Source organism: Chiroxiphia lanceolata, chromosome 1 (assembly GCF_009829145.1).
Source record: "Chiroxiphia lanceolata isolate bChiLan1 chromosome 1, bChiLan1.pri, whole genome shotgun sequence".
NCBI lineage: Eukaryota > Metazoa > Chordata > Aves > Passeriformes > Pipridae > Chiroxiphia > Chiroxiphia lanceolata.
In genome coordinates, this window is record NC_045637.1 from 44835298 (window position 1) to 44862958 (window position 27661).

General features: G+C 41.5%; 1 protein-coding gene across 1 annotated transcript in view; it reads left to right on the forward strand.

The window, feature by feature from the left end:
* Nucleotides 1–11816, forward strand: part of KLHL14 (kelch like family member 14) — a 66107-nt gene extending 54291 nt beyond the window's left edge. The window contains exons 6-9 of the mRNA XM_032704754.1: nucleotides 3434–3624; nucleotides 3809–3967; nucleotides 8166–8323; nucleotides 9081–11816. Of these exons, the coding sequence (XP_032560645.1) occupies nucleotides 3434–3624; nucleotides 3809–3967; nucleotides 8166–8323; nucleotides 9081–9221 (649 nt within the window). The 3' untranslated portion in view covers nucleotides 9222–11816. The remainder of the gene's footprint in view (nucleotides 1–3433; nucleotides 3625–3808; nucleotides 3968–8165; nucleotides 8324–9080) is intronic.
* The last annotated feature ends 15845 nt before the right edge of the window (nucleotides 11817–27661 follow it).

Consider the following 27661-nt stretch of genomic DNA (forward strand, 5'->3'; position numbering starts at 1 on the left):
TTAAAGTCCAGCAAAAAGCACAGCATTGTACCAGGTTCTAAAGAAGCACAAGTGGAAGTGGGAAGTGAGCAAGTCAGTGTACTCTCTGAAGCTGAGTGAACTGAGAAAAGTAGGCACAGAAAAAGAGATAAAACAATTTCACATTTTATTTTTGTTTTCGACTTTAATAATAGCAATGTTTACCCCTATTAAGAATATTTATTTTTAAAATGCAAAGCATATACTCAATAAGTGACTGAAATCAGGTCCCGATATTCCGATGATCAGTAATAGTGCTGGTAGTTTCAAATCTCAGACTGGTAGTTCTGTTTAGTGTTTCAGGGCATAAATTAATCATCTGTGAAAATCAGGAAGAAAATCTTCCCTTTTATGTGTGTATACTTGAAAGAAGAAGTTGGTTGGGTTGATGGTTGAGTGAAGGGTTGTGAAGGAAAAGCATTTCAGAGACCAGTGAACATTGAGTACCTGCAAGTCCTGAAGAAAATCACAAAATAATTGTCTTATTGTCCATATTCAGATCCTGAGGTGCATTCCAGTTATCTGATTAGAATGGATAGTGTCTTCCCAGTATTGTGGGGAAAGTTGTCATGCAAAGATTGCTGTATTATATTTTAATCTGAATCACATTTTACAGCAATTTAAAAATCATCACTTGACAGCATGCCCTTACACACTGTAACAGCATGCCCTTACACACTGTATCATTGAAAAGTAAAAAACCAAAAAGCTTAAAATATTTGTGACAGGAGCTACTGAGTGAATGTTCACATTCAAGCAGAAGACTGAAGCGTGCCGATGGTTTTATTTTGCTCCTTATAGTGACACTGTGTGGATGAAACCAGGAGTACACATACAGAATAATGCCAGTGAAATCCTAGTTAATGGAATAATGCCTGGAAGTTGTACCTATCTCTGTTTATTAAACCTGAACTGAAAAAAAAAAAAAACCAACAAAAAACAACAACAACAACCACAAAAACCCAAAACTACCAAACATGCTGAGAGCAGTTTGTTAATGGGTTCATCAGAGAAGGGCACAAAGACAGAGGAGTGGATGTGGGAGCACTGATGACAGGGACCCTGTGGATTTGTGCTTTGCGCTGCTGGACACAGGAGCATTGGGGAATGTATGCCTGCCTATGCATGGTCTCTGATGTGTAATAGGAGGTGATCTCTGCAGCTTTTCCTACTTTTGGGGAAGCTGTGGGCTGTCTTGCCTCTGGCCCTTCACTTATTCTCAGAAAGCTTATAAGCACTTGATTGCCTGTAATACCTATACCCTCTGTCAGATTAGAGTGAAATTAGCCAACGGGGTTTTTTTGAGGAGATAATAGTCAGGCAGGCATGGGTACATGTACAGTGTAATCAAGTAAGCTTTGTTTCCATAGAAAATCAGGCTAAAAACACAGATGCATAATTTGCTGCCCGACCATGCGGAGCAATATATGCCATCAGCTTCTATCTGCCCATTGACAGATAAATTAAATGGTCTTATTTAATCCGTCACTTGATTTGGAGCACTTAGCAGTATTCCTGTCCTCCTATTTACATAGGGTTTTTTTCAGTAGTCTTATCCTTGTAGTGGAGTTCTCACCCCCTTTCAGCAAGGGGTGCTGTCCCATACTGTCCAAGCTACCCATGTGCAGGCAAGGTGAAAGCAAAGAAGTAGACAGGAGGTGCTCAGTGACATTGGCTGGCGAGGAGCCCTGTCAGGTGTGCACCAAATCCAAGAAGTAAGGTCAGGAACAGGCAGCATTGTGTCAAACCTGCTCTCTGAATGCCCAGCCAGCCCTGCTGTTTCCATGGCTGTATCTTGGTGTCTGCCTGACTTCTCTTCCAACTTATAAACCACCAGCCAGTCTCAGACACTTTTAACAAAGAGGGAGATTTCTCTAAAATGTGAAAGGACTCTACAAATTTTGTGAAAATAGATAGCTATGTAAAAGAGAGAAATCTTATTCCTGCCTTCACTGAAAAATGCTCCCAAGATGTCCCTGGCTAGATAGCAGGTTAGAGACAGGGCACACCAGGCTTTGCTAGCTCACCTGGTCATGGGATGACTATTGGGCTGCCTTGGGAGGAGTTGAGACATACCAAAGCTGTTAATTGAGGCTGCTGTGCTCTGTAGGTGGACCACTGCTCATCCCAAATGTTTTGTAGTGGTCTGCAGGTTCAAGTCCTTGATGGTGCAGGCAACCATCAAGCCCCCAGGACTTACCAAATGATTTAGGAGTGCAATATGCAGCTCCTCCCAGATTCAAATTCGGCCACCTGGGCAGGAACCAGAGCGCATCATAACAGCCATGGAGCAGGGTTTGGAAAGCTGCAACCACACTCCAGTGTGCCTCCTTTCCAGGAGCATTCAGAGCTACACCTTGCCATGTCTGACCTGCCTGCTCATCTCTGGGCTCCCACGTCACTCTGGTTTCACCCAGAAGAAAATTTCATGTTGGGACTGACAGTTCTTGTCATTTAATATTTGGTACAGTTCTTCATCTAGCCCAGCTATGCTCTTTTGCAATTTTTGTTTCTCACATAATTGCAGGTGGAAATTAAAGGTCTCTATTCTAGCAAACCTTCCTGCTGCTGAATGATCTAGTGAGCTTTCCTAAAAGTGGATTACACCAAACAGGGTCTCTCAAAATCGTCTGCTGCTCAATTTTTACTTCAGCAACAAACACTCACCATTAATTCTGGAGGCATCAGGAAGACAAACTAATATATGCCTAGCAGTCCTGGCCAGAAAAATTAATTCTTTTCTTGTACCCCTGAGTTGCATGTGAAAGCAGACAGGTGGCTAAAATGTTTTTCAGAGTTAGTTTGAAGGAGACATATCTCTTTTGAGTTAAAGGGCACATATGTAGTGTTGTGGCTAGCATAAGGAAAGTTGTTCTATTTGCAGTACTGCAGAAAGAAGAAAAAAATGATAATTGAAGAAAAATTTTGATGATGTGGTTCTCTTAGTAAATTGGGAACAATGACCCTTGAAGGACCATAAAGAAAGTGAATGTCAAGATAATTTATTATTGTTACATTATCTATCTCATTTTTCACTTTGTCTTACTGAGTTGTTATATCCCTTACAAGGTAATGCCCCAAACATTAATGAGCACCTTTTTATCTTTCACGGGTGTGAAAAAGCAACAAACAGCTTTGAAAAGGGTTATTTTCTGCCAGGTTTATGTGTGCCTAATTGTTTTGACACAAAAAAGGAAGTATTTATTTGATGTGGAGTGTGTTTGATTAGCAAAGCAGACATTGTCTCTAGGATAGCTGTAAGCGTATGAGGCTCCTGGACACTTCTCTCTGAAGCAGCAATTGAAGGAGCAGTTATCTTAGTTCAGGGAGTCAACTGTAGAGGGGAAAAAAATAGTTGACATGGCTAATTGGTTTGTTGTTGGCTTCTTTTGTTTTGTTCTGCCCTGTCCTCCAGGAGAGCCAGTTTCTATGCCTGTCGCCTTGACAAGAACTTGTATGTAATCGGTGGAAGAAACGAAACTGGCTACTTGTCCAGCGTTGAGTGCTACAACCTGGAGACAAACGAGTGGCGTTACGTGTCTTCGTTACCGCAACCTTTGGCAGCCCATGCAGGAGCCGTTCACAATGGCAAGATATATATTTCAGGCCAGTGTCTTGTGTAATTCCTGCTATATAACAAAAAAAAAAAAAAAAAAAACACAAAACAAAACAAAACAAAAAAAAACACAAACAAAAAAACCCCCACAGAACCCAAAATCAGAGCATTAAATTCCCGCTGCAGCCAACATCTTTATTTACATTAATTAACTGATGTGTATTTACTTTGCAGGGGGTGTTCACAATGGAGAATATGTCCCCTGGCTGTACTGCTATGACCCTGTGATGGACGTCTGGGCCCGAAAACAGGACATGAACACAAAACGAGCAATCCACACTTTGGCCGTAATGAATGATCGACTGTATGCAATTGGAGGAAACCATTTGAAAGGTCACATTTTTAATAGCAAAAAAGCATTTCAGTGTCCCACATCTCTGATAAAGAATATTTTTGTTAGACAGTCATTGTTAAATACAATAAAAACCAAGCAACACAATTTAACAGGACACTTGAGCCAGCAATTTTAAAAACATTTTATGCAAATTATTTTAAAATTATAACAGTACATTAAATATATGAGTAATGAATGCTTTAGATAATAAAAATGGGAGCTTCCATTACTCAAAGGCATGGACAATTTGTCATTACCAAGAATTCAATGAAACAAACAGATTATTCTTTGACCCGAAAGTACCAGCAATATTTTCCTTTGTAAATCATTTTCTAAAATGTGCAGTTAAAGAGAGCTTTATTCACAGCAACACACACAAACAAGCGCCTTATTTAATGAAGAGAAAAAAAAGCAAACTTCCAGCCATTAAATATTAAGACTAGGCTCTTTAGATCCCTTTTTAGTATTAAATGTAGCTTGTTAATTATAATTCTTTTTAGAGGTCTCTTGTTTTCATCCTTTGAAAAGGTCTCGTATTAAAATAACTACTGCTGGGGCATCTGGTATTTTTGTCTTAATGCCTACATGTCATTGCTGTTACTGCTAAAGAGATGCTGCTTAATCCAGCCACTTAGACAAAAAGCACAGCTCTGCTCCTTTGTCCCATGACAATATTTGACAGTTTATATTTATATTTTTTCTTCTTTCTCCTTTCTTACTTAAAAAAAAAAAAAAAAGAAAAAGACTCTCAACAACAAAAGAGAAAATTGTAATACAAAAGAAAAAGTAACACCTTAACTGCCAGTAACACCAGGCCATGTATGACTCTGGCACCCGAGTCCCCATGAAACTGTACAGCCACATGCTGCTTTTGGAGATCTGAGTTCTGTGGAGCATGTAGGGGACAAAGTCTCACATGTAAATCTTCCCTGATAAATAGTATGGGTGCATAAACCCCTGCAGCCAGGTTCATGGATGCTGCACCTCTGTTCTCCACACCCAGTTGTGATAGGTGTTTCTGGACTGGACCTTAGGTGAAGGGGGTAAAAGCTGCTTGCACAGGAACACCTGCAAATTCTGCAAAGGTTACAGAGTTCTGCAGTATTGGCTTTTCCTCCTACAAAAGTAAAAAATGTCACAGCTGTCCTATAGCTAAAGCACATGCTTTGGTTTGCATAGCCTTGAATTACTTCCTTCCTGTCTTCTGATTTTTTTTTCCTGCAGTTTCACCTACTTCTAATGAACATTATTTTTTTGCCTCTACAGCTGTTGCCCTAGATGCCTTTGTTATGTATGAACTGCTCATTGTTGTGAGAGGTATTTAACATCCAGGCTTCTAGAAGGACATGGCTGTCTGGTAGAAGGGCTTTTTAGAAAACTGGTTTCTTCTGTAGGAAGATTTGCAAGGAAAGAGAGGAGGGAGAGGACTGAAGTGCAAATGAAATGCTGCAAATTCTCCACCAGCAGGGAATAGCAGGGCTCCATGGAAAAGCCGTTCTTTGTGAAGTTGGATCTGGATAGTAGTGTTAGCAGTGCATTTACCACATCACATCCAGTCATGTGCATACTGCAGTTTGTTACAGAGCTTTGGGCAGATTCTGGGTGCACAGCAGTGACCTTTCTATGGCCTCTTGAAAACCTTACAGCAGCAAAAAATTATTTCAAATTAGATGTTCATTCCTGACATAAATAATATGGGACCAGACGGGATTCTATGGGACCAGACGGGATCCATCCTAGGGTAATGAGGGAGCTGGCAGAAGAGCTTGCCAAGCCGCTCTCCATAATCTACCAACAGTCCTGGCTCACTGGGGAGGTCCCATATGACTGGAAGTTGGCAAATATCACCCCAATCCATAAAAAAGGCTGCAAGGCTGATCCTGGTAACTACAGGCCTGTCAGCCTGACCTCGGTGCCTGGCAGAGTTATGGAGCAGATTATCCTGTGTGAAATCACACTGCAGCTACAGGATGGACAAGGGATCAGACCCAACCAACATGGGTTTTGGAGGGGCAGATCCTGTTTGACCAACCTGATCTCCTTTTACGATCAGGTGACCCACCTGGTGGATGAGGGAAAGGCTGTGGATGTGGTCTGTCTGGACTTCAGCAAAGCCTTTGACACTGTCTCCCATAGCACACTCCTGGAAAAGCTGGCAGCCCACGGCTTGGACAGGGGCACTCTCTGCTGGGTCAGGAACTGGCTCGAGGGCCGGGCCCAGAGAGTGCTGGTGAACGGAGCTGCATCCAGTTGGCGGCCGGTCACCAGTGGTGTCCCCCAGGGATCAGTGTTCGACCCAGTCCTTTTTAACATCTTTATCGATGATTTAGATGAGAGGATTGAGTCCATCATCAGCAAATTTGCAGATGGCACCAAGTTGGGAGGGAGTGTCGACCTGACAGAAGGCAGGAGGGCTCTGCAGAGGGATCTGGATAGACTGGAGAGATGGGCTGACTCCAGTGGAATGAAGTTCAACAAGGCCAAGTGCCGGGTCCTGCACTTTGACCACAACAACCCCCTGCAGCGCTACAGGCTGGGGACAGAGTGGCTGGAGAGCAGCCAGGCAGAAAGGGACCTGGGGGTGTTGATCGACAGGAGGCTGAACATGAGCCAGCAGTGTGCCCAGGTGGCCAAGAAGGCCAATGGCATCCTGGCCTGCATGAGGAACAGTGTGGCCAGCAGGAGCAGGGAAGTGATCCTTCCCCTGTACTCTGCATTGGTGAGGCCACACCTTGAGTATTGTGTTCAGGAAGGATATTGAGGTGCTGGAGCGGGTCCAGAGAAGAGCAACGAGGCTGGTGAAGGGACTTGAGCACAAGTCCTGTGAGGAGAGGCTGAAGGAGCTGGGGTTGTTTAGTCTGGAGAAGAGAAGGCTTAGAGGCGACCTCATCACTCTTTTCAACTACCTGAAGGGAGGTTATAGCCAGGTGGGGGTTGGTCTCTTCTCCCAGGCAACCAACAATAGGACAAGGGGACATGGGCTCAAGCTCTGCCAGGGGAGGTTTAGGTTAGATGTTAGGAAGAAATTCTTTACAGAGAGGGTTATCAGGCATTGGAACGGCCTACCCAGAGAGGTGGTGGATTCACCATCCCTGGAGGTTTTTAAAAAGAGATTGGACGTGGCCCTTAGTGCCATGATATAGTAATTGGAGTTGGATCAGGGGTTGGACTTGATGATCTTGGAGGTCTTTTCCAACCCAATCTATTCTATGATTCTATGATTCTATGAATATTCTAGCAAGCAGCATCATTGTGAAGTGCCGATATCACCAATACACTTTTTGCAGAAAATCTTACTTCTCTTTGCTGTCATACCTTGAAGAGAAGGCAGTAGTGTCAAGTAAAGCATCCCAGCATATTAAGAAAGTCATAGTTTTACTGCAATGCTCTGATAAAGAAAGTAGTTTGAGATAGGGAAATGCCTAAATATTGGAGCAGGAACCAGGACTCCTGTGTTCCATATCTGTGTTCAGCTCACTTAATTCATATTAATGAATAGAGTTTGAGACTCTTGAGCTGAGACCCATCTGCCCTTTGGTGATCAGAAAGCAGCAATTGCTCGGAGCATTTTTCGGCCTGTCAGGGAGGGATGGGACCACCGTTTCTGTGGTTACCTTTTTTGTTGCCTTAAGGACTTTATCACAGCTGCATGCTTTAGGGTATACCTTAAATCAGCTGGAAAATTGAAACTGGTCCTGCACATCATGTCCATCGTGCTAAGGACTTTGTCCTTCTGAAACCAGGGGGCATCTGTTGACTTTTGAATAGATTAGATCTGCTGACCTTTGAGAAAGACTGCCAGGACAGTCTTTCCCCATATGTTCAAACTTGTATTAACACTGATAGATGAGGAAGACTATTCCTTGAATCTGATTACATTGCTGATAAGTTATTAATGAGTTTTTTCTAAAGTGCCCAGGTTTTGTATGTACTCATGATTTGTAGAAGACTGTAGAACTAATAGTAAAAACCTTCAACAGATTTATTTAAACTGAAATAATGAAACATTATTGTTACAGAAGTGGGCTTAAATGTATATGGCAATATTTTCTAAAAGAAAAGGTTTATAATGCTATAATAGTATAATTGTAACTGTAATTTAATATATTGAACAATAAAATGAGTAATAAAACATAACATGTTTTGACATGTATGTCATAACATAGCATGTTCTCTGTTCTCAATGCCCTCATCCAGGTTTCTCCCATCTTGACGTAATGCTTGTGGAATGCTATGATCCAAAAGGTGACCAGTGGAATATCCTCCAGACTCCTATTCTGGAGGGTCGCAGTGGCCCTGGCTGCGCAGTCCTTGAAGACAGTATTTATCTTGTAGGAGGCTACAGCTGGAGTATGGTGAGTACCTGCTTTCTGCAATGACCTTTCTATTTCTTCTGAGTTCTTGCAACGAGTCCATTTAATACTCAGATGGGATGGAGAGGAGATGAGAGGGGGAGGTAGCTGAAGGGGTAGGTTTTGGTTTGGTTTTCAGCTTTCAGTGGAGAACATGGAGCGTTTTTCCACCTTTGTGTTTTTCTGTTTAGATAAGAATAGAATCATAGAATCCTAGAATAAAATCATAGAATCAGCCAGGTTGGAAAGGACCTCCAAGATCATCAAGACCAACCCTTGATCCGCTACCACTGTGGTTACTAGACTATGACACTAAGTGCCACATGCAGTCTCATCTTAAAAACCTCCAGGGACAGAGAATCCACCACTTCCCTGGGCAGCCCATTCCAATGCCTGATTACCCTCTCTGTAAAGAATTTCTTCCTAATATCCAACCTAAAACTCCGCTGGCAGAGCTTAAGAATAGAATCATAGATAAGTTATTATTAGACTGTATTCACTGATATGGACTAATATAAAAAGATGGAATTTTGAAAATGTGATTGACAAGACTATATGCTTATAGTTCTGCTTATGAGGCACTTGTAAAGGAGACTGATTTGCAGAGGCTAGGTACTCAACCCATATGAAAACCAAACCTCTTGAAGGACTTCTAAGTTAGAGCTCAAAATCATGAACCACTTTCAAACCTCTTTAGAGCAGATGTGTGACTTGGATTTTACCAAAGCCACATTTACTATGACATTTTGTTCTACTACAGGGAGCCTACAAATCTTCTACTATTTGCTATAGTCCTGAGAAAGGGACTTGGACAGAGCTAGAAGGAGATGTTGCAGAGCCACTTGCAGGACCTGCCTGCTCAACTGTGGTATTGCCAGCCTGCGTACCGTACAACAAGTGATAATCCAGGAGCACTCATACGAACACTGATTGCATTTGGGAAAATAATGACGGGTGACGTAAATATTTTATTAGAACAGAATTCCTGTTAAAACAAAGCTACCATAATCGACCCCTCATTTCATATTTATGCTTTAGGAGCAAACTAAAAGAAAGGAAAACCCAAGCATTGTTCCATCTCAGATAGGTGCCGGTGTCTTATGAAGCAAGTAGCTAAAACACACCGAACATTACATGCTGACAGACTGCCATTTCAGACTGATTTAAACTTTTCCTGCTGCAGAGACACTCCTCACATCAAATTTAACTTAAAAAAAAAAAAAAAAAAAAAGATGGCTAACTGTTCAAATACAGCCTGAAGAGACAAGGTCAATATTGTGCATTGTATCTACCTGCATGTGATCTGTGTTGAAGTCATGAGGATGTTGTTTTCATGAATGCTTCAGAATTCAGATAGTGAAAAGCTCATACTGCATTGCAGAATTGTCTCCTCCTTTGTAATCCTAACCTACAGCTACTTCACACGCTCTGCAAGCAACACAGCATCAGAAGATTATAAAAGGTAAAGAAATATCATTCAGTTTTTGCACAGCTTGGCAACTAATACACTCTGCCTTCAAAGTCCCCATTTGTAAGTGCAGCAGAAAGCAGACTACAATGAAAGCCATGCTTTACAGAGCACTTCTTGCAATAGCAGCTTAGGGATTAGGATCAAATTCTTCTAATCACACTTGTGTAAAGTCAGAGTCATTTCCCTGAAATCACATGAAATGACTGTTTCTACATTAGTATAACAGAATTTGAGTTCTATAACTTAAAATCTGGCTTTGCAAAAAGTAAGTTATTTCTATGACCACTTAACAAAGTACCAGAAACCTTAATTCCTTTTCAGTAACCTGTTAGGTAGCAGCATCCATGCTAGTTGCTTCCAAAGACAAGAAGACTGCATTTAATTATAAATTTATTACTTTGGACTCTGAAATGCTTATGCACATTTTTGGAGAGATGCTGTTAAGTAGTTAAAGTAGTCCTGTGTGGTTGATCTTAAAATGTACTCTGAGAGATTTTTACTATTGATCCAAAGTAATATGAGGCTAGACTTTCCACTGCCTTATAGCCTGTGTAATTATTTACACATTGCAAAGCGAGTCAGAATGCTACCACATGGGACCAGTAGCATTTAGGACTTGCTTCATGAATTCATAGTTGCTTGCACAAATCAGACTATGTGTTAAGCTTATGCCTTTCTGTCCTGGCTTTGCAAAAGCAGTGACAAAATCTGAGCCTGATTCTTCACCACCTATGATTATGTTCACAGACATAATCATCTGCACTTCAGTAACGTATATGCATAATTCTTCTATTGTGGTTTACTGGTGCTGCATCCGCCTTCAGGACCATCCTCTTCACTGGTATAAATTGACATTGCTCCATTGAAGCCAATGGATGTACTTTTTATGTCAGCTGAATATCTGGCCTTTAATTTGCCTAGTTGTAGCTGGCTGCACCAGATAAAAGGCAAAGGACACTCAGATCCTGCATTTTCAACCCTGCACATATCTTTCATGACAGGACTTAATGCTAGTGCATTAAGCAAGGAGCAGGCAACTACTGGAGGTTGGTTTCTGCTGCAGAGGCAATAGATGAGAGAAAGAATTCATTATTTGCTTTGCAAAATATAAAAACGGTGAATGTACAAAGAAATTACACTATATATTGATGCTTGAGAGCAATATAAATAACAGAGAGCAAATACCACGGGACTGTTTCTCTCTCGCATCAGCCCAGTTTTATTGCAGTGCAACTCCCTTGCTTGCAGCAGAATTATGCAAGTTGTAAAATTGGACTAATGCAGTAAAGACTGATACCACACAAATGCAATAATCCAATTGATGAGGTTGCCGCATGCCTGGAAAAGATGTTTAAATGAAATCATTATCTGAAGATGCTAATATTTGAATGTGCCATTGGGGAGTTTTCCAGTGAGCATCACTAAGGAACTCATAAAGGTGGAGTGTATATCCTGAAATCTCAATCCATTTCTACTATATAGTGCAATCTTAGTTGGTTTTGTATTTATTTATATTGTTCAGATCCAAGGGATCCCTTGTAAAATATATTTGGTGCAATCATGACTTTTTTTTTCTTTCCTGTTGAAAGTATATAAATATAAATATATATAAAAAGGAAACTGTTAAGATACTAAATGAGAAAACCTCGAATGACATTTAAAAGGTCTGCCAGTAAACACTGACTGTCACCTGTCTCTATTAAAATGTACCATTTTAAAAGGATATTTCTTGTCCTTTTAAGTGGTTCTTTTTTTTTACCAAGATAATTTAAAGATTTATGAGGACTGTATGTAAATCTTTCTATCTTTCAGGAAGGCATGACCAAGGAAAAAGTGCTAACTGAATAAGTCACACAAAGAATGTAAATTTTGTACAGTACTAGACTGTGTAAATGAAGCTTGCTTGTAGGGGGGAAACTTTAAATAAAACTTTATGTACTAATTCAACTGTCTGCCATATTCTGACTTATAAAGCGTATGTATAAATATTATCTACATTAAATTCTTTGGAACTTTTTTTATCATGCAGATGTGTAAACTTCTTTTATTTTGTGGTGTTACATAACGGCCTCATTGTTTTCCAAGTGTCATTACCCAGTGCTTGTAAATGCAGTCTGTAGTGAGTCAGTCTTCCCCTGAGCACAGTGCATGTCCTGTGCTTCTGGCAGGGAAAGCTCCACTTGTGTGCCTGCTCTGACCACAGAAGCAATTGCACGCCTCTGAAATGCCTCTGCCTTGCGCTGCTCCCCAGTTCCTCTGTCCCATGGTTTCACAGAATAGTCAGAGTTGGAAGGGACCCACAAGGATAATCGAGCCATCCCCATACAGGGATCAAACCCACAACATTGGTGTTTATTCAGACCGTCCTCTAACCAACTTAGCTTATCTCAAGTGGAAAGGGCACTGCTTTGTTAAACCCAGTCTTGCTTTGGGGAATTTAATGCTAGTGGTGGCAACTTCATCCCTCTTCAAAATGACCCTCCTGTGGCAATTAACCCTTATAACTATAGGTATTTCCATTCTTGGAGGGGAAATGCTGGCATGGGTGTGCGGTAGAGGAGTTGGGACAAGAGGTATCTCCAGGCTGAAAAGACAAGATAAAGGCAGGGGTTTTTACCAGGAAGCAGAAGCATCATCAATACCAGTTACTATACTACTACATGCATTATTTATTCATACCTACCAACCTTTGTCATGGAACAGAATCGCCCTGTGCAAACCAGGTGGGTGCACTGAGCAAACTGACAGGTGGTCCCTGACCCCCATGCTTACAGCAAGTGTGAGCTGTGCTGGGGGGTGGCTGACAGCACAATGAAAGAGTCTGTTCTAACAAGAGGGAATCAGCCCTGTTCAGATCTTTTGTGAGGAAGGGAAAAGTGAGCCAATAGCAACTATGATAAGAAAGCACAGTGAATAGGATTGTTTCATTAATTATTTTATTTCAGCAGAGGAAGAAAGGGAGATTTATACTTTTTTTTTTAAAGTAATGTGGGAGAAGAAGGAAGAGGAGAAGCTGGAAGCAGTGCACAGAGATATGATTTAGAAAGGAAAGGAATGAAGTGAGAAAGAAGAGGTACAAATGAAAGGAAAGAACAGAAAACAAGAGGCTGTGAGAGGAGAAGGTGGGAAGTTCTTGTGGATCATGGGCACAGAGAAAGTCAGGGCTGGAGTAATGAGGAAAGCAAAGATGGTTTCTGAGAAGCACGTATCAGAGCAAGGCTGGAAAGAAATTACAAGAGAGGTGATATAAGAGTGGAAGAGAAACATGACAAAATGCAATAAAAGAGGATGTGAGATAAACATTAAACTAAATAAGCACTTGGTGATGATACTGCTCCTATTCAGCAAATCATTTTCAGTGTTCTAGCTGTCAAGCAGAAGGATAAATCTGCAGAATACTTAGGTGATGCAGTGTTCAAGTTTTCAATGCACGGACTTCAGCATAGCAAAAACAATGAAGGAGATGCACAGAGGCACCTCTGCAGTGCCTGGGCTGTGGCGAGCACCCAACTACACCAACACCTGTAACCAGGAAGGAGAATTGACACTGGTGGTGAAAAGCACAAGAAGAGCAGATGGGTAACAACTCCTGGTCCCTACTGGGCTGGAGAGAAGCACCCTTTCCATTTCTGATCCTCTGGTGAGTGTCATCTTTGAGAGCTGGACACATGGACTGTTCCATGGTTCTCCTTCTTTGTTGTCCTTCCTGCCAAACCTTAATCTTCTCCATTTTGTCCTCAGCATGACAAACTTGCCTAGGTACCTCTGATGAACTGGACCTGGAAAACAACAGACTGGTGAATGAAGCTATTTCCCTGGTCCTGCGCCTGTGGTCCTGAGAACTGTGAGAAGACTGGGTTGCTGCTAACTTGCAACCTGTACACATGCCCTTAAGAATGACAAAGATGACATTTCAGAAATACACTTTTCATTAATGATAGCACTGTCTTAGAAGATACATACCACCTCCCAAAACTGGCATTGCTTTCCTTCATGTGTTTGTCCCCCTTCCTGATTTTAGTACAATGATTTACTCTGCTAGCTGCATCTGTGAGCCAATTTCTGAGGAAAAATCCATGCCAAACCTCATTATATATACCGGTTTCTATTGTATTATAATCACTCATCAATAAAGTATTCTAGTTCCCTTGCTTTAAAGGAGAGTCCATATTTCAATTTGAATGGAGCTTTCTGGGTACAGACAAAGGAGACAGAAATCCCAAACAGAGCCAGACGGCCAAGACAGTAATTGCCAACATACACACTCCTGAGTAGTTATAAGATACACGTTCTAATTTCTGTTGTTGGCGCAGCAGGGGAAAAGAGTCAGTGTTTCAGCCTCTCGGGTCCAGCCCAAGGAAGCAGTGACAGCAGCACTGGAGGTCAGAGTAGTTAGCAGGAAGGGAAAGCGCATTAATGAATTCTGGAGGGCTTGTAATGCCATAAAAGATTCAGTTAATCTGCAGCATAGATGTTGATCAGCGAAACTGAACCTAACTCTCTGGACCTTGTCAGATGTATTCTGTGCATGTCAGTGTTCCACACCAATTACAGATTTTAGAAGATGCTCTCATGCAAAACTATGTGCCCTAATATATAAGCCAGCTCAGATGTAACTAAAATTAAAATCTGACTGTGGCAAATCTCTGTGATCCTGATATATGAAAATCCAAATAAATGATTTGTTCCCAGAAATGAAAAATAACTTCAGCAGGAAATTTCAAAATTACTTATGCAGGATTAATCCAGTTCAATGAATGCATCTTGCGTTGATTAATAAAGCAATCCTGAATTGCAAACTAAAACGAGAGGAGACTTCTGGTGCTGATATATTCGTGTATTTCTGAAACTAGAGAGAAACGCACGCTTGCAAGAGATGTGGTCAACCAGTGTAAACAGAGATTGAATACAAAGAGTGATTTTCTAATTGTCTGTCTTCTCTCTGCAGCGGAAAACTACCTTTCTGTCATTGATCCTTTCTTGAAGAACAGAGGTACTATGTTACCTTCCACATATTGAATGAGAACAGGGCATCTAACATGATTGTACAGTGACTCCACTTAGCATCCAAATTACATCTGCAGTCTTATATAGCAAAGAAAAGCAAAACTTGAGCTACTTTCTGCTGATTTTCTTGCCACACAGAGTAGAAATTTTGGTCAAATAGCATTAGCTTTTGTGATCTGCTGCCCTTGAGTTTAATTGGGCTTAGAGGTGAATAGATACAAGGAACCTATTTAGAAAGTGAAAACCAGGGAAGGAGATTTAAACAAATGTAGCATTTTCACAAATTTTTTTCAGCATCTACACAGACAAAAAAATCAATTGAATTTATTTAAAGCGGTCTCATCATTTAATCTAAAACACCATTCTTCAGTTTGGAAAATTGCCTTCAATCATTGCAGTGTTTTAAAAAGGAATAGTTATGAATGGTTGAGTTATTTCACAAAATATCATTAAAATCCTTATGGTTTTATGTTTAAGAAATGGTTCCTCATGTTACCCTTAAACATCTTCCAGATAACCACACTGGCAGGATCCTATTTGCAAAGCTTGCTTAATATCTCATTATGTTCTGTGGTATTAAGTTCCTCATTCTTTGCAAATTCATTTTCATTTTTGTTTGCATTTGTGCAAAATAATTCATTTTTCAAAGAACTTTGGCTGACCAAGACTATTTTGTATGAGTGGAGGCTGAACTTAAAATGTACTTCACTGTGGGTAATGAATACCAAGATTGATGATCCATTGCACAGACAGTAACAGAAAAATTCTTGCTTCCTGTATATTTTAGGGGTTTTAAGAAAGGTGTATAAATACACATGTATACATTTGCACCCAAAAAATGTCAAGTTCACAGGCCATAGCAAGGACAGCTGTGCCACTGTTTTTGCTAAAACCATAAACTCAGTAACAGCACTGAAACTTGGATGTTTTTCTTTAAAAACTACCTCTTTAACTGCAAAGATGCCATTAGTCACAGCAGGGAGCATAACCAGAAGGAGGGTGTCTGTAACTATAGTAAGAGAGCACATTAAACTGTAGGTCAAAATCACGACTGACTGATTACCTTCAGGGTGAAAGTAAATCTTCAGACTTGCCAGAGTGATAGGGCACAGGACTGAGTGGCGCTTGCCAAGGTCATTCCCCGCCTCCCCCACTCCACGGCGGGGTCAGCGATGTCCAGCCCGCTCGCTCCCAGCAGACATTTGCTGACTTTCCTAACCTTCATAGCAATGTGTGACGGGATGCAGTCATCGTCATCATTAGAAAATGCTTCCTAATTTCTAGCTTAAATGTCTCATTAGTTCAAAGAGGTGATTCCAGGAAGAACCTAAAACAGGAAACAAATATTTTCCAAAAACGAAAATCCACAATTAAATAAAATTTTTACAAATGACAGAACCTTCAAAGCTGCTTTTCCTTCTCCTGCTTTCAGTGGTTAAAGAGAACCGTTTATTCCCACTCTTTGCAACAGCTTTGTTTTTGCAAACCCAGACTACCAGTCTTCAGTTTTCTCTAAGCCTGTAACTCAGTCTCTCCTCCCCGACTACAGAATTTACATCTATTAGCAGTCTGATTTTCGCTTTTTAGCTGATCTCCAGCTGGCCCACATCTTCAGCTGCACACTGACCAGTGCAGAGAAGACCAGGAGGTTTCTGTCTAACTTACAGTAGTGCAGCCCAGGGTTGCAATAGACCAAAGCTTTGCAATGAGGTCTTTCTACCCCTTGGAAGCCTCCTTGTAACTTGCCCAGAACAGAACAGAACAGATCAGACTGATATTTTGGCAATATTCAGGACAAAACATCCACTTCTTAACAGCACTTCCACTGAAGATAAGGATGAAAACTGCTATCTGGTTGTGCAAGATTCAGGTAGGGAGTGCAATAAACTTTAGTGAATGGAGTTTACATACAGGACTGCATAAAGATTAATTAACCTGCTGTAGGAAAGTGTGGCACTTTTATCAGTGGCTGGCCACTCAGAAAAAAAATTACTGTTGTCTTTTAAGCTCTTTTGCTTCTTCTAGTGGAATAAAATGAAAGACACTGGTGAAGAATTATGTCTGGCACATCATCACCTCTTGTGAATTATTCTCCAAGCATTCACTTTTGCCATGATATATTCCACTGGTTTCAAGAGCTACTGAGCACAGTCAGTACCTGAAATGAAAAGATGTATTTCTCCAACAGCAGTCTGTTTTGACTAGCATGTGGGTGTCATGCTCTGGATCCCCTCCTCTTGTTTTTAGGTGGTCACTTAAGGCAATTATTTTCATAGCTGTATCTATTCATGCTTCTGAAAAACACCAGCTCTCCTGTTTGTCATGTGAAAAATGTCATTGGACATCAACTTCACTTGATTCCAACTTGGATACTTAATCCATTCCTGGCCCTGTAGTTCAGAGTTTAATCAGAAAACCTTTTGTTGCAATCATTAGTGAAACTGGATACTGAATCTTTGCATTCAGGGTTGCAATAACACTGTCCATTCCTCTTACATTGGGGAAAAACTCAAGGAGTCGTAGCCTTGGCCTGCAAACTGAATTGTGTAGTAGACTCCATGTCTAGTCCAACCAAAAAAGTCGATGAATGAAACCTACACCACAGTCACTATAAACCTCACATTTCTATGCTAGCCCATGGGGAAGACCATGGTCTGTGTAGCTTCACTCCCTCCTCTCCCCTCCACTCCCTGGAAATATGTGACAGCTCATCCAAATGCCCCCTTCCCAGTGTCACCCCTGGCACAAAGTATTCCCCAGGCTGTGCCCAGCCCTTGCCTTCCTCAGGGCCCATTGTTGCTCCGGGATGGCAGTAGGGCTGGCACTGCCCATGTGTCAGGGATGGCCACTGTGCCCTGACCCCATTCCTGTTTCGGATGAAGCAATTAAACTACATCGCTTTAGGGAATTAACTGTACAAACATTTTAGGACCCAGCTGCAGAACAGAATCAATACCCTCCTACTTCACCAGAGGACACTTATTGATAACTATGGAGAGAACTCACAAAATCATTTTTAAGACGTGGAACAACACTTAATAGATGAGAAAAAAGAGTTGTCATTCTGTACTCATTGGTTCCAATTAGAGGATGAACTGTCCTCAATTTTCCAAAGCATGTTTAATTTTGAATGGGTTTCTCATGGGCAGTAGGCTACCATAGGCAAACCTCATTTTGACAAGTACTAATTATGGACAACGCAGTGGCAGACTGTAATCTCTGTCATGAGAGCTATCAACAGGGATGCAGCGAAGGCTTTAACAGTGGGTGGCAGTACTCTGGGTCAAATTAATCACCACCATAATGACAATGAAATCAGTAGAGCTTTGGGATGTTAAGTTTGATAAAAGAAGCCATTCTATTCTCTGTCTGGCTATTTACATTAAAGCCTGGCCTCAGCTTGAGCTAATCCTTTGTCACAGTGTTCAGGGCTGGCTTTTTTTGGCACGGTGAAGAGAGAACAAAGAGGAGCCCCCCTTGCAGAAGCAATGTTTTCATGTCCAGATCTGAGTAGCTGCAAATGGATTACCTAAGTGTGAAGCAGACAGCCCTAGATTTGCACAGGCTGCTGTTTTGAGGCACGTGAAAGGACTCAAAAATGTAAGTAGTATTTTTGGGGCATGTAACCTTGGAAGTGCTGATGTGCGTGAAGTCAGGTCCATTTGGCTTCGGCTTTTTGTCAAAGAGCTTTAGGAAGGTCTGTTTTGCCTCCTTTACCTCCCTTTGCCATGGCCACAGGGGTTGAGGTCTGAACAAGTACCCCCTTAGAGCACACTGCAGGCAACTGCCAGACAGAGATATGCAGTGAGTGCAAAAACAGCTAAAAAAAAAGTTTCTAGGAATAACCAGGTGAGACGATTCTGCATGTAATGATGCTACACTAAACTGTGTTAAATTTTAGCCCAAGTCAGTCTTGCCCTACAGCTATGGGCTTGCTCACCATGAGTTTTCATACTGCTTTATTCTGCTTTAGATACATGTTTCATGCTCTGCTGCTAATGGCTGTTTCTGTAATACTGAGCCTTGGAACATTCCTTAGCAATGTTCAATGTACCAATGCATACCAATGCACAAGCCCCCTCTGGACGCCCATAAAGGACATGTGTAGGGGCTGGATGGGAGCTGCTACTCTCCCTAACAGCTCTTCCAGCTGCACAGCCAGGGCAGTGGGGCCTGAGGTGTCATTCAGTACATTCCAACAGGTTCATGTGGACACAGGCACAGCAATAGGCTGTGCAGCTTATATTCTAGCGTGGCACAAACATGGAATACCTCCTCATTTGGCCACACAGGCCTCCCCCATCCTCTGTCCTACCCCACTCAGGATTATTGCTCCATGTCCTCTTCATCTTCTGACAACTTATCAAATACTGCTTTCATGAGGATGATGTAGTCAAGCTTTTTGTCTTCACTCACCAGAGTGAAGAATTTTCATTCCTATATCCACAGTTCCATATCAGTGGAATAATCAAATGTAAAACCATGTCTTTCCATTCACCTATTTAGTACCAGCCTAGTTACAAAAATATATAACTACCCTAAAATCCAAATAAACTGCCAACCATCCATTTTGGATCCATTTTGTAACTATGCAGAATAATCTTTTATTAGAGTGGTTAAAGGAGATTTAGAGGGAGGAAAGAGCATGGTGACTTCCAAGGAAGAGTGAGTGATTCAGTGCAAAAAGGGTAAATTTCATCTGCACATTCTTAACTGCGAGGACATTCTGCACATCTCAGGAGTGCACTAAGTGGTGCAGTAAACCAGTAAATTAGAAGAATGTAAATTCTTTAGTAGGAATTGCACGCAAGGGAAAAATGCTTCCTCATGCTCATATTTGTTTTCATGAAAATAATGTACACTCTTTCTAAAATCATACTGGTACAGAGCTGAGTAAGACATCAAAACCAGTAATAGATATTCCACTGGACTAAGAAATGGCAATGATACAATTATCTTCCATGTCTTTGATGATCACTGTGATAAAGCCAAGAGCTGGCATATTTAGAGCCTGGCATGGAGTAGGGAGCCTTGTAGCTCCCTTCCCCTCTCACTCTGTCTGTCTTATTTATCTCTCATTAAACTAAATTGTGTTCTTATTGGCTGACTGACCCCGATACTGTTATTAATTGATTTATATAGTGCCTTTTGCAAGCCTCAAGGCACTTCAGAGAATTGCAAATATATATAGCGATCACTTCACCAATCACCTCAGTGCAGCCACCTTTGCAGTTGGAAACTGGTGGCCATTACAGTGGCACTGGGAAGGCTTTGGGTTAGAAAGGAAGGCAGGGTCATGGACCCAGCACTTCTAGCAGTCCCACTGCCAAGCACCTACCTTGGTATCAGACTGGAGGTGTCAAAAATCTTTCAGAGAAAAGGCTATTTCTGGCAAATGATGAGTCAACAGAACATATTCAAAAGCAAGTGTGAGGCAGAATAAGGTCATGATAAATTCAGTACCCAGGAGTGTGTTCTCCTGAGGTCCTGATGACCACAGAACTCCCCAGGCATCATTCTCTCAGAAGTTCTGTTCAGCACCAGCCCTCCTTGCAGCACTGACTGACCTCCCCACTGGCTCACATGTGCACATGCAGTGTGTATCTGCAAGCCTCATGGTGTCCAAAGGACTGCTGGAGGTGCTGGCAAAAGTAAATGCCATCTACAGGCTTGGTCACTGAACAGCTACTTGGAGGCAGGGCTGGAGCTTCCTCCTCTCACCATGTCAGGCACTTGAGAAGCTGATAGGGATTTCAGAGTGGAGACTGGGGCTTCTGGGCTGTCTGAACCCTGTTTAGCTCAAGACCCAGAGCATCCCAGACAGTGTGTTATGGCTGCTAGCACCACTGCTACACTTCCTTGATGCCTACAGTGCTATGAGTAATGAAGAAAAAAATGTTGAAATAGGCTAACACACACACAGGGGGTGGCCACCAAGAAAGGAAGGGACTGAACACACCAAAAAAATGATGCAGATCTTCTCCATAGAAGGGCACCCGGCCCTCTTTTCCTTACCCACAGTGGTGACTCTCAGCACCACAGCAGGACCACACCTGCGGTCCCTGTCAGCATCAATGCCGACTTCTCAAATGTGGGCAAAACTGCTTGAGCATTCACAATAAACATTTTTAATACTTTCCCATCAATCATAGATGAGAGGGTTTTGTGTTTTTTCAGAATATTATAGTTTTGTCTTAATTTGAAACATCTGAATGCCTCTAATTAAAGAAAAAAAAAAGGAAAAGAAAGAAATCTTTCTGAAGGTACAAACATAGCAGAGAATATCAGAAATCTCTTTCTTATGTTAGGTCATTAAAGCTACTTAGCTTTGTATTGTATAGATCTGAACGTTTTGAACCCTTCCCCATTAAAATGAACCCTGAATATGAAAATGTGCACCCCTCTCCAAAGCAGAATTAATTTCACTGACTCCATTAACAACCAGGTCTGCTCTCGTCTTATCTTTCAAGAATTCTATACCTGATTGCATTTATGTTCTCATTTAGCATCTCAAAATGGGCACTTTCTCTCAAGAAGGGTTAGTGCATGACTCACCCGCTTAGTTAATCTGACTAATTAGCATACAGTCACCCATTAACAGCATTAGAACAACAACTGTAGCTCTCATTTCCACTCTGTCTGGAAAACAGACCTCTTCTAGTTTGCAAGGACATTGGTTGCTCCCTGTCTTCTGACAAGCATGGGGTTATTTATCACACCAGCACAGGATTTGCAGATAGCTCTGGAAGGGGTGATATAATTCTTAATATCCTGCAAAAACGTTCAGCCCATAATCTTTCCTCACAACTTATTGGAAATTACTCTAAAATTAAGTCCTTAAGTCTGCCAGAAATCTTGCTGACATCCAAGCTGCTCCCATACACCTCTTCCAACTTCATTGAAAGAAACTAATGGTGGAAATTAAATGAGTTTTTCTTAATAAGTCACAATAAGTGTATCAATATTAAAATCTTTCATAATTCAACCATGCACAGTAGTCTTGGACTTATTTTCCACAGCTATTCCAGGTGTATCAAGCCATGCTCAGACAGAAGTAAGATTTGTGGGTCCTTAGAAGAGTAATTTCCCAGGAAGCATACCTTGCAAAACAGGAACATTTTTATTCATGGAGGTGATGCTGGGAACAGCAGGTTAAAAGACTGAACTAAGGAGGCAAAGTCAGCAACTGCTAGAGCTCCTTAAGACAACTGCAGAGTGCCAAAGGTACTCAACGAGATTTACACACCCAATTTCAGCCTGCCCCAAATAGGCTGGAAAGCTGTAGGACCCAGATAGGTGTGAATTTCTGTTATTTATTTCAAAGGGCTGTTCACAGGAAGCCTAATTATGGTCACTTAAATGCCAGGACAGTTAATCATTTCACTGCTGCTCACCATACCAGAAATACCTATCATCTAACAGACCTCCTCCGTGTCACCAGCACGTGGGTGAAACCCACCGGTGCCACACACATTCACACCATGCTCCAAAGCAATAAACCTGCAGCCTGCAGCTCTGCCTGCACAGCCTTGGGATGGGCCTCAAAGCATGATGGGAAGTATTTAATCTCCCTTGCTGTTAGCACAGAGCTGGTGTTTGGATGGGTTATTGAAGTGACACTGGCTTCGCTGGGTGCCTCAGAGCCAGTGCTGACACCTGCAGGGCCTGGGGGCATTGATAGTAGGGCTCCTTGCCTCTTCCTCAGCCAGCAGTGAGAAGCTGTTGAAAAAGCGAGCATTCAACATAATATTACAAACTTTAGAAATCTGAAACGTTTAGTGGACCTGCAGGTTTTACCTGCTGGGACAGTAACTATTTGACATGAGGAAATCCAGTCAGTAGGGAGGCTTACATTGGACAATGCCAGAGCTCATGCTGAGTGAAGCTTCTATCTGCTTTGAATAAAAGCTGAGCCACAGATCCCCTGACCAAAGACCCCTCACAGAGCACTGGTCCACGCAGGATGTGATGTTGCTTGTACCCCCCTCCTGCTGCGCAGTCATGCTGTGCCACTCATAATGACTGTCCCTGCTACAGCTGAGACGGAAAGGCAAAAGCTCCTAGCACAGATGGAACTACACCAGTGTCCCAGAAATCTGAGTCTTGGTTTCAAAACGTCCCTGATGGTACCAACAACAGTTTTGTCCAACTCACATTAGTAGTTAAACTAGTTTCAGGACCAGCGGAGGGCAATATTGCTTTGGCTTCCTCAAACAAAGGGATCAGGGCACCGGCTAGGGCACAGAGCTGCTGAGCACAAGGCAAAACCCTTACTCTGGGCACAGGATGACGCTTTTAGTTCCACAGAAAACAGTCCCCAGGGAGTATGGCCACTGGAGCACCAGCACCGCCTTGTGAAATGCCTCACTTGCTGAACACCAACTTGCTGTAGAAATTGATGATTTTGTACTGGCACCATGTCTCCAGATCAGTGCTCAGGGAAAGACAGGTGGAAGCAGCTCTAGGGTGAAACAGATTCATTGTACATACTAGTCCTCTTATGATTTCTGTTATTTTCCTCATTATGAGCTTGATTCAGCATCTAAAAATTTCCCAGTTCTGCATTTACCACAAGCTTTTGTCCATGTGAAAATATGAAGGTCAAAAAAGGGGTACTTTAGTCACATTTTGTGGAAATACAGTCTAGTTAATGGAGGAAATGAAGTACTTCTTGACTCGAGCAAAGTATTCAGATGGTGAAGCCACCATGCCTGCAGAAGTAGCAGGTGATTTAAAATATCTGCCCTTTTTTTAAGTAGTTCCTTAGACTCTTTTCATAATATTAAATCCCTTATTTTAACATTAAGAAGGAATGTTCATACTTTGTTTTGCCTCTCAGCACTTTGAAATCAATCTTTCAGTGATATGGTTTATTCTGCTATAATTTCTGTCTCCTGTTTGAGACTTTGATTTATTAAATGTTTCCCTGGAAAGAAATGCTTTGAACTTGTACTCAGTGAAAAGCTGTGGCATTTCTGCTTTTTCATCTTTGGTGTCTGTGGCAAGTCATGGCTGCCCGTTGGTACCCATGGAGCAGGTGGCTGCTGGGGTGGTGAGTGGGCTTTCTGAGAAAGATGGAACAAGAGTAATAGGACCTAAGGTTGGTTGGATAGACACGGTAAGGACGTTGTCCAAACTAGGGACAAAGCTGGGGCACCTGAGGGGAAATTAAAGCCTGATGGGGTTTGCAGGATAGATGGGGGCAAACGGTGAGGTTTTTCCTTTGATTGCCTCGCTCACCTCCTGTTGCCACATCCCTGCTTTGTCCCGCTTCTGCTGTGTCTGGGAGGACCACAGTCCCCATGAAAGGTCCCACAGTATGTGCCAGCAGAGTCGCAGCACACACTATCAGCAAGCACAGAGTCATGCTGCCCAGGCTGCCGTTGGGCAAATCTGTCAGGAGACATTATATCTTTGGTTAGACCTACTATTTGATTGTAAAACACAGAAAAACTTCATAGCTTTTTTTATCTGCGGAGAAGTTTGTGCCAGAAAGCTTGTATATTTTTTTCCAACTCTATCAGTTGCTCCAAGAATAAAAGGTATAATTTCTTCCTACAGTCTGTGTCTGTCATATCTGTAGATACATATTACAGCTACAACATGATTTGGAATTTAGTATGTGCCATTCAGCGTGAGCTGCAGATCTGTGCCTGCTGAAATGCTGTCCAAGAGCCAGAAGCGTGCACCTCAGACCATTTTTGAATTGCAACCTGTATTTATTCAACCTTACTTTTACAGAGACCAGAATTTATTTACACAGCACAAAAAATGATAGAAAATTGGAATTGAAACCTGTTATTGGGATTTGTTTTTGCATGAGAGAAGCATCTATATTTTTATATATAACTACTAATGATAGGATAACAGCAAAGATAAGTGACTCAGTGGAGGCTAAATACTTTCTCAAAAGCCAGGGATTGACAGAAAATATCTGCACTTCACCTTTAACATGCAACTGCAAAGAACAAATTGGCAGTGCAAAAATCATTCTTCTTATTATACATTCATCTTTCTGAGAGAGTTTTGATGTTAGTAATATTATCAAAAGATTTAGTGAAGACCTGAAATATTTAATCACCAAATAGGTCCTTCAAAAACCTGAAATCAATTTGGATTTTAAACTTTTTGTCTTGTGATTCCACTAGGGACCCAGTGGAACCATGAAAGTTCAGCTGCTTTTTTCTTCCTTGCTGTGATATTTCTGCCCCAGGGAGTTCCATATTATTGCATTACATGTACAACACTTGTGGCTTCAGAAGACAGGAGGGAACCCAGCTATAAAGCCTCTACTGTTAATGACAAGAGGTGCTCAATGCTCAGTGATCTTAGACTTCAAGAAAGAAATTTACTGTATTTAGGAAGACTTGCAACTCTGATCAAAATGGGGAATCCAAAGAGACTATACAGTTATATGAGTGCTGGCACATCACACAGCATAAGAATGTGTTGGTTTTATTCTACTTATACCAGTTAGTGCCTCTTATAAATGCATGCTTGTCCATCTGCTTCAATTCACATATTTGCCAGCAGCCTTGCTGAAGTCAGGTTAAGCACGCAGGCAGGGTTAGTCTAACTTATCTGTGAAAAGCTGGCAAAGAAGACATTCTTCTCTTCTATTACATTTAGTGTTACATTACCAAAAATATCAAATTAGAACTTTATTTAGTAAGAATTATTAATTGTCACATGGGTCTTTAGCTCATTATCTCAGTGCATCCAATTATCTTTAATTCACCATCCAGTTGGCTTATAACACATGATCACACAGAAGGACCCTATATATCCTCAGATTTTCTTCTGATATGTCTGTATTCCTCCAACAAAGGTGACTTTATCAAAAGAATAGCTAAAATTTTGTCTGTTGAGAAAGTTACAGAGAGAAAGTTCATTGGGAATGGTATTGCACTCTTCTGCAAAGCTGGCCCAAGCTTCTCAAAGAGGTGAGCAACATGTAAGAGTATTTCTACTCCTGCCTCAGAAAGAAGAAAAAAAGGGTAATATTGGATTGGAGAAAAGGTATTCATACATCCTCTTCTTCCAGGGGCAGAGATGATGCTCTTGGGATGAGTTCTTCACTCCAGCACAAGCTCTGTCTATCTACCTCACCCTCCTCAGCCTGGATTCCTGGACCCTGGAGTAAGCAGCACAGAGACCAGGGCTCAGCGATCTGATAGTCTAGCCCGATGCCTATATTGCCTATACAAAGGGTCAGTTCCCACTCTGCTTGGCTGAGGACAAAAAATTACAACATTGATGTTCTGATATTGGTATCCTATTGTCACATTCGGTGGCTGAAGACTGTTTTGAGTTGCTTTTATTACACTGATATTTAATCCAACAATTCACTAGCAAATGTCTCTCCCATCCTGGTTTCTCTCACATCTTTGGTCCTTCCATTACACCAGGTACTACCTATGCCTCATGAAGCACAATGTTGGAGAGATAAGCAAGGTAGAAACCCCAGGAGGTGTGTGGAAAATGATGGATGAGGCTGCTGTGAAAACAGGATAAGCAGAGTTGTAAGGAGCATCTGTGGTGGTATATTCCACCCTCACTCCATCCCTATCTTGCCCACACACACACCCAATACTCAATTTCTGCTACAGCATGAAACAGAATTTATGAAGTTACAATTGATTTGGAAAAATGAAAAATCATCTCCAGAACTCACTCCTCATATAATTCATATAATTCATTGGTTTGGCCAGTTCAAAAACCAGACAGGAGATGGTGACTAACTAGGAATTACCAGTGCTTAAATGCCAACACAGCCCCACTAACAGTTGCAGTACCCAATGCTGAAAAGTTAATAGCCACACTACAATCAGCCATGTACCCATGGATGGCAGTGCTAGATAGAAAAGATATGTTCTTTATGGTCCCCTTACAGGAAGAGAATGAAGAGAAATTTGCTTTTATTGGGGGAGATGTACAATGTACCTTTTGCAGACTCCCACGGGGATACAAACATTCACCCATGATTGCTCATGCTGTGCTTGTTGACCTTGCTGAACTCTTGCAGACAGCCTCGCTTCCTCAAGATGTGAAATAATATCAATATACAGATGATCTAATTGCAGTAGATTCACCTGAAAAGGTAGGGGAAGCAGCAGCAACAGTGTGACAAGCACCACATTAAGCAGAAGTTGAGATCCCACCTAAGAAATATGTCAAGGACCAAGTAAAGAAGCAGGGATTTTGGGTACTTGGTGGATAGCAGACAGTGCAGTTATTTCTCCAGACACCTTAAGAAAAATAGAACACTTGCAGATGTCCAGTCTAGAAGAGAATTACAACAGCTAATGGGAATTTTAGGATATTGGAGAAAACATATGTCTGGATTTTCTACTATTGCTTGCACATTATATTCACTTTTATGAATGGGAAAACTGGAGGTGGGATTAAGAACATGAAGAGGCAGTTAAAATTTTAATACAGGAATTAGAAACATATCAATCACTGGGACCAGTACATCCCCATGACCCTATCACAACAGAATGGTTTTTTGTTTTTACAGCAACCTATTTCAAACTGTTTCACTGGTGCCTCAGCAAAAATGATAAAGGGTAAATGGCAATATAAGGCTGCTGCACTAAACACTAACATTGGCAAACAAACAATAGAAGAAGGTGAAAGTAGTACACAAGTAGGAAAATTAAGGGCAGTTGTTTTGGCAGAACAGAATGGAGGAAAAATGATATATGTGGACTGCTATGATGGTGGGTCAGCATCACACAATGGTTCAGTCAATAGGAATCACTGAACTGGGAAGTAGGCAGGTCTCCATTTTGGAGAACTGAAGATCAGCAATTATTAGATATAGCCAAGAAAATGCCATTCAAAATGGGATGGGCAAAAGC